General features: G+C 50.0%; 1 protein-coding gene across 3 annotated transcripts in view; it reads right to left on the bottom strand.

Annotated features, from left to right (window-relative positions):
• Window positions 1-391: 391 nt before the first annotated feature.
• CDK5RAP2 (CDK5 regulatory subunit associated protein 2) overlaps window positions 392-13,522 on the bottom strand; it is a 156,725-nt gene continuing 143,594 nt past the window's right edge. For all 3 annotated transcript variants that reach the window (XM_016155936.2, XM_016155938.2, XM_016155937.2), the window contains 5 exons: window positions 13,158-13,423; window positions 10,556-10,699; window positions 4,273-4,399; window positions 935-981; window positions 392-484 (listed from right to left, as the gene is read on the bottom strand). In XM_016155936.2, the coding sequence (XP_016011422.2) occupies window positions 428-484; window positions 935-981; window positions 4,273-4,399; window positions 10,556-10,699; window positions 13,158-13,423 (641 nt within the window). In that variant the 3' untranslated portion in view covers window positions 392-427. The remainder of the gene's footprint in view (window positions 485-934; window positions 982-4,272; window positions 4,400-10,555; window positions 10,700-13,157; window positions 13,424-13,522) is intronic.

Below are 13,522 nucleotides of genomic sequence, written 5' to 3'. Positions count from 1 at the left end.
ACTCCCGAGGCCCCAGCCTGTCCCACCTGGGTGTCTGGGATCTGGGCTTTGAGGCTCTACACAAAGTAACTGCATCACCAAGTTGAAACGAGTCATTAAATGCGAATCCTCAAACCGCGGGGCTGGCTGAGCACTAAGCGCAGGGGTGGGCGCGAAGCCCGCCACCCAGGGAGGCAGCGACGAGGCAGCTCCACGCGCTGCCCCAGCCGAGACGCGCCGGGCGCCCGAGGCCAGCCGCACCCCGCGCTGCAGGGCGCCCGGAGCCTGTGGACAACAACCCCTACACCTACGTCAGGACAGAACACACCAAGAGGAAAGAGATTCTCTCTGACCAGACGGCTCTTTCCTCAGTAAGCAGGAACCACACTTGTAACAGAGAGACAGCGTGAGCTCAGGGGGAACCACAAGCTTTATTGGCTGCAAGTTCTCAGGAGCCGGGTCTGCTGGGACTGGACGTTCCTGGATGGGCACCCCCGGGCCTAAGCTGGGAAAAGGGAGGAAAAGGGAGAATTTTAGGCCCATTGGAGGGTTTCTGAAGTGAGATTCCTGACAGAGTTAAAGGTGAGACTGTTATTCTGAAACTGCTGTCAAAGACATGTTTGGTCAGTAAATATTTACAGAGCCTAATGACCGTGAGAACCTACTGTACTCGCTCATTCAAAATCAAATGCCTACTATGTGCCCGGCACTTTTCACTGTACTTCTCATGGGTAAAAATAGCATACAAGTTTAATAATTAGAACCATTGAAACCATGGCATGATAAAACAAAAGTTTTTGTGTACTTCTGGCAGAAAAATATAACTGGACGTGGAGAACATGTACCCTGGTTTCATCTTCAACTTCACTTTTCAGAAGAAGTCATTTCCTGCCTGGCACCCATCCCCCACCCCAAATGGCTTTCAGTGGAAGAAACTCGAAGGGGCGTTAATTACCTCCAGGTTTCCTCTGGCCTTTCGAAGGATTTTGTGGGTCACGACCACTGAGGAGAGAGCAAAGAAGGGGAAGATTAGACACAGGTGCCCAGGTGGACCCTCTAAGAGCCGGGCGCAGGGAGGAGGAGCCCCTGAACCCCGGGTGGTTCAGGCAAGCCTGAAGCATACAGACCAGAGAGGCGTGAAGGCCCCACCAGCCTATCACACACCCCAGGACCAAAGGAGCCACCAGAGAGGGTGGACCAGATGACTCTGCACATCCTGCAAAGCTACATCCTCACAGCAATAGGAGAGCAGAGCGCCCCACGCCACGTTCCGGAAGACAAAAGCCGAGGCTCTGTGAGGCCCGCCGGGTGCCCGGGTGCCCCAGGCTCACCTCCACGGCCCTGGGAGGGCGGCGGGGCGGGGCTGGTGTCTGACGAGCACCCCACATGCCCTGGTTTTCCAGCCCTCCGGAGAAGCAGCTCTGGGAAGGGGGTGCACCCACCCCAAGCGAACCCACGTGCGGAGGCCACGCCCAGGGCCAGGGCGGTTCTGTAACGTCAAACGTGTCCAGGGCCGTCCTGAGAGCAGGTGCCCAAAGACCCGGGAGAAACAGCAGAGCATTCCCTCCTCAGCGGGCAGGCGAGCCTGGCGTGGTTCCCCCGCAGCCACGTGCTGCCAGGACAGGGCCCAGTGGGGGCCGGGGGGGGGGGGGACCTGCAGACCTGGCTCTGAGCCCAGCACAGGCAGAGGCCCGGCCCACGGGAGGGACGGGAGCACCTGCCGCTCGGGGCAGCATCTGTAAAGGGGGGTGGCCTCTCCCCTCCGTCTCCTCTCGTCCAACACAAACTCCGGCAGCAGGAATGCTGGCCTGGAAGAGGTCCCTCGGCCCGCTCGGGCCTGTCCTAACAGGGTTTGGTGACGGCCAGGGAGGCAGCTATGCCCTGGGGAAGAGGATATAGGCTTCTGGAACTGGGCCTTTGGCTAATGGTGCCCAAGGCTGAAACAGATGCCCCGTCAAGCTCCCCAATGGCTCATTCAGAACAGGTGCCACGTGGTGGCCTTGAGAAAATATTTATTTCTTGCCTCAGAAAAATTTCCATCTGGAAATAATGAAGTCTGCTTGCAATCTGTGACGCCGGGGGAAGGACAGGCTGTGGCATTGTTTCCACTGGGCAAAACGAACTTCAGAGGCCCGCTGCCTCTCCATGCCTTCACCCCAACCCCATGCCGGGTTTCCACCCCGGGTCCAAGGGTATGCTCTGGGGTGCCCTACATGCCCGGAAACCAAGTGCAAATTTTGTGTGTTCGTGGGCGTATGCATCTTTCTGGAGAGAGATCATGCACCTCTCAAGAGTTGCCAACGCACCTGTGACCCAGAAAGATTAGGTATTGTGGCTGTGGGGGTTAAAAATATCGTGAGGACGGCATCGAAAGAACAAGACTCCCGGCAGAAAGCTGAGGCTCGCCCGGCCCAGGTGACAGGCCCCCACGTCTGAGCAGCTCTGCCCACTTCCCAGGGCACGAGACCCGCTGCAAAGAGACAGCGGGGCGGAGGGGAAAGACGCATCCCACGTCCGGGCTTGCCCAGAGCGAGGCTGGACGCAGACCCAGGCACTTTTCAGAGTGACATGAACCCCGAGGCCAGAACCCCTCAGACATGTACCGCTCTGCCAGAGCGACCCCCTCCCCTCAACGGTCCTCTGTGGGCCCCGTCGGGCCTCCCTCCCCACTGCCTGCCTGGGGACCGCCACAGTCCTCCAACCTCCTGGCCCCTCCACGCCCAGCCACGGGACCTTCTGACACACTGCGGTCCGTGCCAGGGCCTGCCGCTCGCTGGGTCCGGCCCACACGCTTTGTGACCTGGCCCTACTTATCCCCTCGCTTCTCCTCTCAGGGCAAAAGTCTTGGCGTGTTCGAAGTGTGTTTCTCTCACTCACTCCTTGCCCGGGAGGCCATCTGCCGGAATTGTGTTCCTGCCCCCTCTCTAACGCCTACCCAACCTCAAGACCCAGGTGGTCCGGGGCCTTGAAGCACCTCGGGCTACCTGAGATGCAGGTGCATCGTCCTGCAGCTCATTTGTGTGTCTCCCCCAAGAGTCACAGCTCCACACTGGCAAGAACTGTCTCGTTCACCTCTGTCCCCAGGGCCCAGCATGGGGGCAGAGAGCATGAACTCAGTGCTCGTCCGGTGACTGCGTGTCTCTCTCTGGCAGTTCAAACTCTGCCAGTCACTGGCTGTTTTCGGAGGGCCCCGGGGGTGGGTAAGAAGTCTCGCTGACGATAATCTGAGCTTCTCAGAAATGCCCCAGGGATGCTGGGCTTTGGGAGGAGAGCAGCGCAAGGCCGTGGGGAAGGTGCTGCCATCGGCGGCTCTCCTAAGACAAGGAAGCGACAGGCAGACAGCCCGAGACCAGCCAGGCTGTGCTGTCAGGGGGCACCAGCAGAAACAAACATGCAGCCGCATGAGCGCTGCGGGCCGACGTGGGAAACGCAGCTGCTCCCCCCAGCTCTGAAGCTCCCGCTCCTGGGCTGGGCCGGGCCGACCTCGCAAAGGCCACGCTACTTCTCCGACCTCCAGTCCCTGTGTCTGTCTCCAAAAGTAGTTCTCCAATCTGTGCCCTCCCCTGGTCGCCCGCTGCCGGGCCCAGGCCCTCGTCGCCCGCCTGGCCCGCGGCGGCACAGCTGCAGCCAGCAACCCTCCTGCACGCAGATGCGACTGGTAGAAGCTGCACTGGGAGCGCGCCGCCCACGCCTGCCGGGCCGCCCACGCCTGCCGCCCACGCCTGCCGGGCCGCCCACGCCTGCCGCGCCGCCCACGCCTGCCGCCTACGCCTGCCGCCTAAGGCCTTTCGCAGCGCCATCGGGGTCCCTCTCGCCCCTCCCCCCTCAACCAGCCGGTCACTCCCAGTTTCTCACGCTCAACACCTTGTTTCTTCCTCGCAGCCTCTGTCCACACCATCCCCTTTCCATCTGACCAACGCCTCCTCCACCCCGCACACTCGGCTCAGGCGTCACTTCCTCTGAGAAGCCCACCTTCCGGGACAGAGTGACATCCGCCCCACTCCCACCTCGGCGCTCCCTAAGCCCCTGCACATGTTTCTCTCCCTGCACATGTCACACAGCATCTCCCCAACGGGACGACAGTCCCCGGCACAGAGTGGCCCCCCCAAAAAAAAGTCTGTTAAGGAAACTCATTTGTCTGTGCAGGCTGGGAAGGGTTAAGCAGGAAAGGCAACCCACAAACAGGAGCCGCGATGACAAGCAGTCTCGGCTCCAAAGTGGGCAGTCCAGGGCTGCTTTTCAGTCCCGAGGACGTGGTCAGACAAGGTGGCTGCCCCCCGACCGCTCGCTTACACTGATCAAAGATGACTTTTTCCTGGTGCTTGCTCAGCTGCAAAAGCTTCATGGTGTTTTGCAACTTCTTTTCTTGTTCAAACAATTTTTTGTGTAGCTTGGTGATCTCTGCCTCTGTTTCTCCAGTCTAGAATGAAAAGGAATTCAAAAAATGAACAATGGCTATAAAACATATCACATAAGCAGAATTACAAAACCATATGTAAAAAAGCTAAACTTTACTAACAAAAATATTCGAATAAAAACGAGAAGCCATTTTCTTCCACTGGTCGGATTGACAAAAGCAGGTCAAATTCAGGGACGATGTGCCCAGGATTGCCGGTGGACTGGCGCCTGGCACGGCCGGGTAGGCGCCCTGGGAAGGGCTCCCAAGTTATAGAATGCGCTTAACCCTCTGACCCAGCGATTCAGCCCGAGGAGTGACAATGTGAGCGCAAGAAGATGCCTGTGTTCAAGGGTTTTTATCTCGGCATTGTTCGTAGTAGGAAAAAATAAACAACTTGATTTGTCTCAATAGGGGTCTAGATAAATGAATTATAGTATGTACATACAATGGAATAACTTTGCAGCTATTAAAAATGATATCGTAGAACTCTATTCATTGACACTGAAAGATGCTGATAATTAGTGACGAGAAGAGCCCAGGACAGCTAGTGTGTACCAGGCATTCCCATGTCGTAAACTAAATACATACATCTATATCCATAGACGGGTATATCACGGTGTCTAGAAAAATTTGGTGAGTCAGAGACATCATCAAAATATGAGTAATGACTATTCTCGGGAAATGTGATTTGGAATGTTTTATTTCCATTTTAAAAAATTTATCAGACTCCATCAAATTTTTCAACAAAAACTACAATGTTGATTTTAAAAAATATTAATGCTTAAATCCTAAAAGGAGACATAAAAGTATTATTAGGAAAGCATGACCCATGAGGAGAACCTATTTTGATTTTTCAAAGGTGAGGAGAATGTGGACGGGCAGCAAAACCAGAGCCCCGATCCTCTGAAGTGAGAGGTACATGGCCCCGAGGCCACGCTAACGAGTCCCCCACCTAACTCACAGGGTTAGGGACTCTCGCCTTCTCGTAAAACAGCCCAACTGCATGGTACTCTGGCGCAAACCACTCTCTGCTACATCGAAACACCTCTGCTCCCGAGAGGGGAGATGTTTGGCCGTCAGCTGATAAGAGTCACCTTAGTTTGCTCCCAAACTTATTTTTGACAGCTGAACTTGTAATCAGTACAGCAAGTCCTGGAATAACACTGTTTAGTTCAACATTTTATTATAACATTGACGAGATGCCACAGGAACTTAACTCTTGTTTCTATCCGTTAGCCTATAGTAAAACTGGTTTTGTTATATATCATTTCGCCTAGAAGTCATGGAAGCTACTGATGATGGTAAACAAGAACTTACTGTATATGATTTAATCACTAAGTAAACCCATAAAATATGTGTATGAAAAGAGAAAGCTGGTTGATAAAGGCAAGTCACTAAAAAGCACATTTCCGGCTTATTAGGTGTGGATAAATCAACTATAAAAGTTGTGGGAGGAACAAGGTCTAGAAGAATTCTATATTCAAATTGCTTTGCAAGTGTCTAAGTCTTTTCTTCATCTTAAAGAAACAGAAATTGGAAGTGACAGACATACATTATGGATGTAGTTTATGAAAGAAAGGAAATGTAGAACTCCCATCAGCAGACCCATATTCAAAGAAAAGGCTCTGGCCCTACATCAAAAGAATGGCAAATGAATGTGCATTTAACTGTTAAACTAAAATGTTTAAGGTATGTATCATTTTTTGATTCCCTGCTTTAACCTACTTTTAAGATTAACCAATTGTGTCAGCTACAAGGATTTAAACTGTTCTTCCGAAACAGATCCTACTTTAAACATTAGGTTTTCTTTGATTCTCCTCCTCATGCTAAGAGCCCCCAAAGATTTGTGTTCCGGTCATGGCTTCAAAGGCCACACGTGCTAGGACAGTCACTCTATATTCGGAGCCTTGGCTCCTTCCACATCTGTAACAGAGGGATGGTCCTGACCCCATATACCACATTGCAACAGAGTGAGACTCAAATAGGATGACGCCTGAAGATAGGGAGAATGATGATTTCGTCCCTGCCTGGCTCACTTCAATTCCCCTTTCTAAAGTCAAACTCAGGCATCTCCTCCTCCAGGAAGCCTTCCTTGAGACGCTTCCCCACCAGAAGTCTAGGCTGGTTTCTGTTCCTTTGGGTGCCCACTGTGCCCAGTGCTTCTCCTCTGGGAATACAAGCTCCCTCAGGGCAGAACTCGATTCTTCCTGAGCACCAGAGCCTGGCACAAGGTGGGTGTTGTGAGGCCATCTGCCAACTGGGGGGTTAATTTCCACCTACATTCTTAAAACACTCCATATATATTCTATCCAGCACTTAAAACAAGGAATTTAGATTACTGTCTGCTGATCCCCTGAACTAGAATCTTTATTTTCACAGGATAAATACCCCTTGGTGAAAACGGCAGGGCTCCAAAGCCCTGTTCGGCCACTTCGGCCATTACGACGATGGAGCGAGGGAGTTCCGGTTTTTACTTCCAGAACATGGGAATGATACCACCCTGCTCTGGGGAGGAAGTGAGATGCTGAGTGCACAGCAGAGTGCCTGACACCAGGAGGAGTTTCAAGAGTGACTTCCTCAGGGCCACTGAGCTCAGCCCAGAGCTGAAAACCACACCCCGCTCAGGAGCATTCTGCCTGATTTCCAGAGCTGGCTTCCTTTTGTTTTGGTTTGGTTTTGCTTGTTTTCTTTCTTTCTTTTTTTTTTTTACAATGAAAATCTTCAAATATTTACAAAAGTAGAAAGAAGAGGACAATAAACCACCAGGTACCCACTCAGATTCAGCAATCATCAAATCGTGGTCAAATTTGTTTCATCGAAATCCTGCCTATCTTCACCCTAAAATTATTTTAAAAATCAATCCTAGAAGATAATCATATTTCATCCATAAAATATTTTATAGTTCTAGAAAAAAGATTCTTTAAAAAACACACAAGATAATGATCACATCTAAAAATGGCAATAATTGCTTCATATTACCAACCAATTATGTCAGTAGACACATTTCCCTAAATACATCCTAATTTTATTTTTATTTTTGAATAACTGATTTGATTTCACTTAAACTGGAACACAAATAAACAGCATGTTTTGCATTTGATTGCTGTGTCTCTTAAATTTCTTTTAATCCACTGGTTCTCAGAACAACCAAAAGGACTTGTAAAAACGGACTGCCTCTGATCCAGTAGGTCCAGGGGTATGGCCCCCAAATTTGCCTTTCCAGCTAGTTTCCAGATGATGCTGATGCTGCTGGTCCAGGGGATATAATTTGAGAACCAGTGTAAACCTGCAAGTTTCACTCTCTCTTTTCCCTCTTTTTAACCCAGGATGAAAAGATATTCTAAGTTCATATTGTACATTTCCTGCGTAGACCTAGAATTAAGCCATTTCTCAAATGAGGCCCATTTCCTTTTAGTGGAAAAAGGTATTTAGAAACCACAATTTGGCACTAAAAGTGCTCACCGGTTCTGGATTGGACGTTTTTATACCTTTTATATAGAGAAATTAGTAAAATTGATAAATAGGAAATACATCATGAATTCATATTGATACTTCTAATTCAAATTAAGGGTTGCACGATTTTTACCTCTTTTATTTTTTTATCCATCAAATCTCTTCCCGGACAGTAAAAAAACTCAACACAATTAGTTATTTGTTTTTGTCTTATATTTGTTTTATCTTATAGTTTCATACTGTCAATACCAATATTATTACTAACAATTTAAATCACTGAAAACAGTTTAAAATTTTTTTGCAGTTCTTTTTGCCCTTAGAGCATTTCCACTAGTGATAATAAAAAATTACTTTTCTAGTCATAGAAATGTTTCCTCTTTGTGTGGTTATGCCTTTTATACTATGTACACTAAGGTCGGTCTGTTTCTTCTTGCTATGAATTTTTAGACATTGCTTTTTTCTCATTTTATTTTTACTTATAATTATGTAAAGCATTTATGTTTTCAAAGTGAAATTTACAAAACAAGATCTATTTGGAGAAAGCCGCCTTCTAGCCCTGCCCTTCCGTCCTCTTCCTGCTCACCCCTGCAAATGTTTAATGTTTATCCTTCCATTAAAAAAATAAATATGTAAAAAAATTAAAAACTTTCTTAGGTCAACTGATGCATATGATCACACTTTCCAGGGCAGTCCTAGGAACTGCAGGGGATGGTGTATTAAATGCAAAAGGCAAATTAATGATGCTCAGAGAAAACCATTGGGGTTGCTGGTGAAAACTCAGAAATCTGATCTACACACATTTCACACCAAGAAAAAGGCACTGTATGAAACACAGGCAGGGACGGGAAAGTGGCAAGAGGCGAATTCACGCCACATGGGGATCTGTGTACACCAGCAACAGTATCGGGGCATCTTTAGGGTCCTTTTCATGGCTCCAAAGTTCTATGATGCTACAGTGAGCACAGTTAACTCCCCGAGAAAGCCTCGGACAGAAGAGGTAAACCACACAAGCACTGATTCGTCTCTGGATTAATTTGCTGCAGGGGAGATTAACATGACGATTTACACTCACGCGTGTGTGCGAATTAAGAAATGCATTCTGTCTATTTTACAGACGTTACTAAGTACTGCGGACAAAAACATTATTGCGGTGTGGATGGATTTTTTAGTTCAGACATGATATGCTTTACAAATCATATGGGCAAATACTGGTTTGAGAGTGTCAGAGACAACCATTCGCTGATTCATTCAAAAATATGAACAAAATAGACTTGGCCCCTCATGGAAAACATGTAAACAGACATTAAGCAAATGAACATATAACTTGTGGACGGGCTACGATGACACGGGAGAGGAGGCGACGGCCGAGTGAGCAGGGAGCCCTCTCCGACCCTGAAGTAACATTTACGCTGAGACCTGAAAGGTGAGAAGGAGGCAACCCGCTGGGAGCGGGGCACCTGTGTCATCTAAGCCTAAGATGGAAAAAAGCTTGCTGGGTTAGAATGTGGGGCTGGAACCCAGTGCCCGCCCCCAGCCCCCTACTGCCCTCCAACATTCCATTTGCCTTCTACTCCGGGCCCCCACCAGCTAAAAGTGGGCAAAACATGATTTTTCCTGCGCCATGGCGGGTTACGTACTTCCCCAAGCTTGCAGCACCCACACTTCCTCCCCAGGACCCCAAGGGGAAAATCTTAGGCTAGAACCTCCCAAGCAGAGGGAGCTGCTTCACTGCTACTTCTTTGCCGTGACTGACAGACCTGAGAGCTGTCAAAAGGGGTTTAACCAGAAGAGTAATGACATGGAATGCGAATTTCCCTTCTGCCTTCCTGCTGGCCTTTGGCAAGAATTTACAGGTTAGATAAATGAAGGGGGAACTAACCATCAGTCCACCAAGCGAAGAGCCTGCTTCCCCTTAACCTGTGTGCCCCTTCTTCCAGGGCAGGTTCCTCTGGTTACCAGAGTGGGTGCCCAGCCTGGCATAATGCTACGTGTGTCCCAGACAAAAGCCTGCGATAGCTTCTGCTCTGTCTTACTCCTGACTGGTGCCATGGGATATGGGAATGAGGATGGGTATGGGAGCAACTGTTCGTAATCCAGTCACGCTGAAGCTACTGCGAAGTTGAGCTTTTAAGGAAAGTTTCAATGGTTTTATAAGTGATTTTCATTGATTAAAAAAAAAAAAAAAAGTAGTTTCTAAGAAGTTAAAACAGATTTCAACGAGGCCCACTAAATATGATGCTGCAAGCTAACAAAAGGCGCCAGACAGCCCAGAGAAAGGCATGTGAGCTGGAAGAGACTAGAGCAGACAGGAAGGAGCTAATCCACGAGGACAAGCTGGGACCTGAAGCCCATGAACGAAAGTCTATCCTTTGGATTCAGACACTTGTGCCTTCAAACCAGCTCTATAACCTTGAGTGTGGGCCTCCCTCCCTGGCCCTCGGTTTCCTCATGTGTAGAACGTGAACAGGACTTCCTTCAACAGAGCTACGCCAGGAGTGAGGTCAGGCCTGGTCAGGGCTGCAAGGGGGCCGGGGGACGAGGTAAGAGACACAGGAAGCAGGGGCACACCACTCTTAACAAACACGGCGCCTTCCCCGCCCTCTGACACAGGCCCCGACCTAAGGGCACGTCTGCCGAGTCAGGACCTGGGCTGGACATAAAGGAGACTGAGGCACAAGCCCTAGCGGCACCTCTGAGCCTCTGAAGCCATGTGCCACCACCCACCTGCTCACAGTGAAGGGTGCACTGGCCATTTGTGGGGAGCGAGACCCTCCAGAGAAGCGTCAGTAACCTCGCGGCCTCTTCCAGGGTCAGCTTGGCTGTGTTCACGGCGGTGACGAACCTGCCCAGGGGTGCCGAGCGCAGACCCTGCACGGGGGAACGAGAAGGCTGTTACACGCGGGCTGGAAAAAGATTACAGACAAGCCAGCGTCGGCGGGCAGCACGAATCTCCAGACCGCAGGGCTGATGTTCCACACGCTGAGCAACAGCCTAGTGCCAGATGACACCAATTTATTGTTCCTGAAAGACTAGTGAATTGTAGAGTATGAGAGAATTTCGGGGGTGATTTTAACCGAATCAATAACCGTGATTAATAACCACCTGCATTAACTATATTTACTAGGCCAAGAAGAGGGCCCGGGGTGGGGCCGCCCTCTGCTCCACGGCCCAGGGAGCCTCTCCGGAAAGCAAACGAATGACGCCCAGAGCAAGGGACACGACGGGAACCTTTCTGTGTCAGTCGTCCCCGCTAAGTGGCTCTGCTGACCGCCCGACGACAGCGGGGCCTTGTCTAGTCTCTCTCCCCCTCTCCGCCGGCCGAAGCGAACTCAACCCGGGGGATGTCAAGGGCATGAGGACGCGAAGGCCGTGGGTCGGAGATGGGCAAACAAAACAAATTTTAAAAAAAGGAATTCTTCACAATAAAATAAATACAAAATAAAACAACATACCCTTTTTAACCACTGAATTAGCAAAAGAAAAAAACCACTTGTAAGTAAAAATACTCAGTGAAGACAAAGATGTAGAGAAATAACGATATTTTTGTAGTGATGCAGCAAGATTTATCACAAGAGCCCTAAAGAGTTCACAACTTCTGCTTCTGAGAATTCGTCCCTAATGAATTATTCGCGGATATGACCCAAGATCTGTTTAGAAAGATCACAGCTTAAATGTCAAAAAACCAGGTGAAAGAGTAAATAAACAGTGGTACGTCCATATGTTCTTTTCCGGCCATTAACAATTAAATTCTAGAAAGATACTGAATAAGAAAAATGTTAATGTACCTGAAAGTCAAAATATGGAATTCATGTATGTTTGAGACAGTTTTATTAAACTTTACGAATGAGCTAAAAGCATATATATCAAAATGTGAAGGGTTCAGGACTGGCGTATTTATAGATAGTTTGTTTCTATGCTCTCCTACAGTTTCTAGCTTTTGCACAAGAAAGATTATAATTAGAAAAGAATAATCTTGCTACTATTAATTTATTTAACAAATATTTACACCACATGTCTATTCCATGCTGGGCCTTGCGCTAGGTAGTAGATAAACAATATTGGGCAAAACAGACATTATCCCTGCTCTCTTGGACCTTATTATCTAGTGGAATGTAAAATGCAAAATTGACTTTTACAATATAATAGTAAAACAATAAAACCAAAAGGCCAAACAGGTATCAGGAAACAGGGGACTCAAGCACCCTCAGTAGGGACCTGGGAGGAGGAACGGAAGCTGGGAGGTTGGGTCCAGGCTGGTGTGGGGGAGAAATTTGACCTCAAACCTTGGAGAAAGTGAATGAATGAGTAACTTTATGTCAAGTGCCTGGCACGCAGGTCCTCACTGAAAGGTAGCTTTAAAGTGAGGGTCCCAGGAGGAGGAAGCAGGAAGAAGGGGTAGGTAAGAGGGACTGAGGGGTCTTCCCAGCCAGAGGGCACGGGGTGCAGGATGTGGCTGGCAGGGCGATGGCATGCATCCCAGCCCGACAGGGGCAGGCCACACACGGGGGACATGGGACATGAAAGTGGGGAGCGAGGCAGTAGAACTAGAAACTAGAAATGCTTGGCGTCTGAACAGTAGTACCCCGGGGGAACTGGAGGTTTCTGCAGATGAGTGAGGTGACATACAATGTCCTTCAGGAAGTGGCGTCATGACACAGAAAGAGAGCGCCTTGGAGGACGGAGAGCTGAGTTCAAATCCTGACTGCTCCAAGCTACCCCACCTCGGCATCTGTAAAGTAGGAATGCCATCGACTAGCTTCACGGGTTGTTCTGGGATAAAAGGAAGTACTATGTTAAAAGCTCCTCTACATGAGGCGATGGCAGGGGCCAGCAACCCTGAGGGGGGCGTAGGACATCGCACGCTGGCAAGCTCATCACAAAGCGGCTGAGGCATCGCGGTGCGACTGACCATACGCTGCGTGAGGATCCGGATGTCTAGTCACCTTATTCACCGCAGCAGCCCCAGAGCCTGAGCCACAGGGGCCTGGGTGGGTGGCGGCCAGGTGACTAGAAAGAGGAACAGATGGACACACTGGAGGACAGAGGGATGGACAGGAGGCTAGCAGACAGAGGGGGTCACGGGGCAGATCCCAGTGAAGCGAAGGCAGTAACGCAGCGTATCAAGCTCAACCACTGTTCCTCCCACAGGAAACAGGGGTCCCCCAGACTCGAGCTGACCTCACGGCTTTCGTGGGCTACGCTTCCGGGTTCCTCGTTTCAAGGTCTTACTGAAGCCAGGTGCGCCCCTGCCCCAGGCGCCCCGCCAACACGTCCGTCCCTGCCCCCACTGGGCATCTGTCTCCCTCCAGCTGTTTGGTCAGGTTACCTTTGTTTCCAACTCTCGACCTGTGGGGCTGGGAGCCTCTTGGATCTGAATGTCCATCTCGGCGAGGAGCTTCTGGCCCTGGCCAATCTGCTTACAGAGCGCGTCGTAGTCCTCAATCATGCCCAGGACATGGCAGCCACTCTTGCTGGCCCACAAGTGGCGGCCAGGGACCAGGCCAGACATGCACGGGATGCTGGTGGCTGAGCTGATACTGACGCAGGAGAGGGAGTCCACGTCATTTACAGAGAGTGAAGGAGCCTCGGAAGCTACAGAAGGGGAGGGAAGATGTCAGATCTACTGGGGGCAGCACCCCGTCTTCGCTGAGCTGCACTCAACAATGGTGAAGCCAGACAGGAGGGCTACAA

This window comes from Rousettus aegyptiacus, unplaced genomic scaffold (genome assembly GCF_014176215.1).
Source record: "Rousettus aegyptiacus isolate mRouAeg1 unplaced genomic scaffold, mRouAeg1.p scaffold_m13_p_3, whole genome shotgun sequence".
NCBI classification, from domain to species: Eukaryota; Metazoa; Chordata; class Mammalia; order Chiroptera; family Pteropodidae; genus Rousettus; species Rousettus aegyptiacus.
This window is presented reverse-complemented; position numbering and strand designations above follow the sequence as displayed.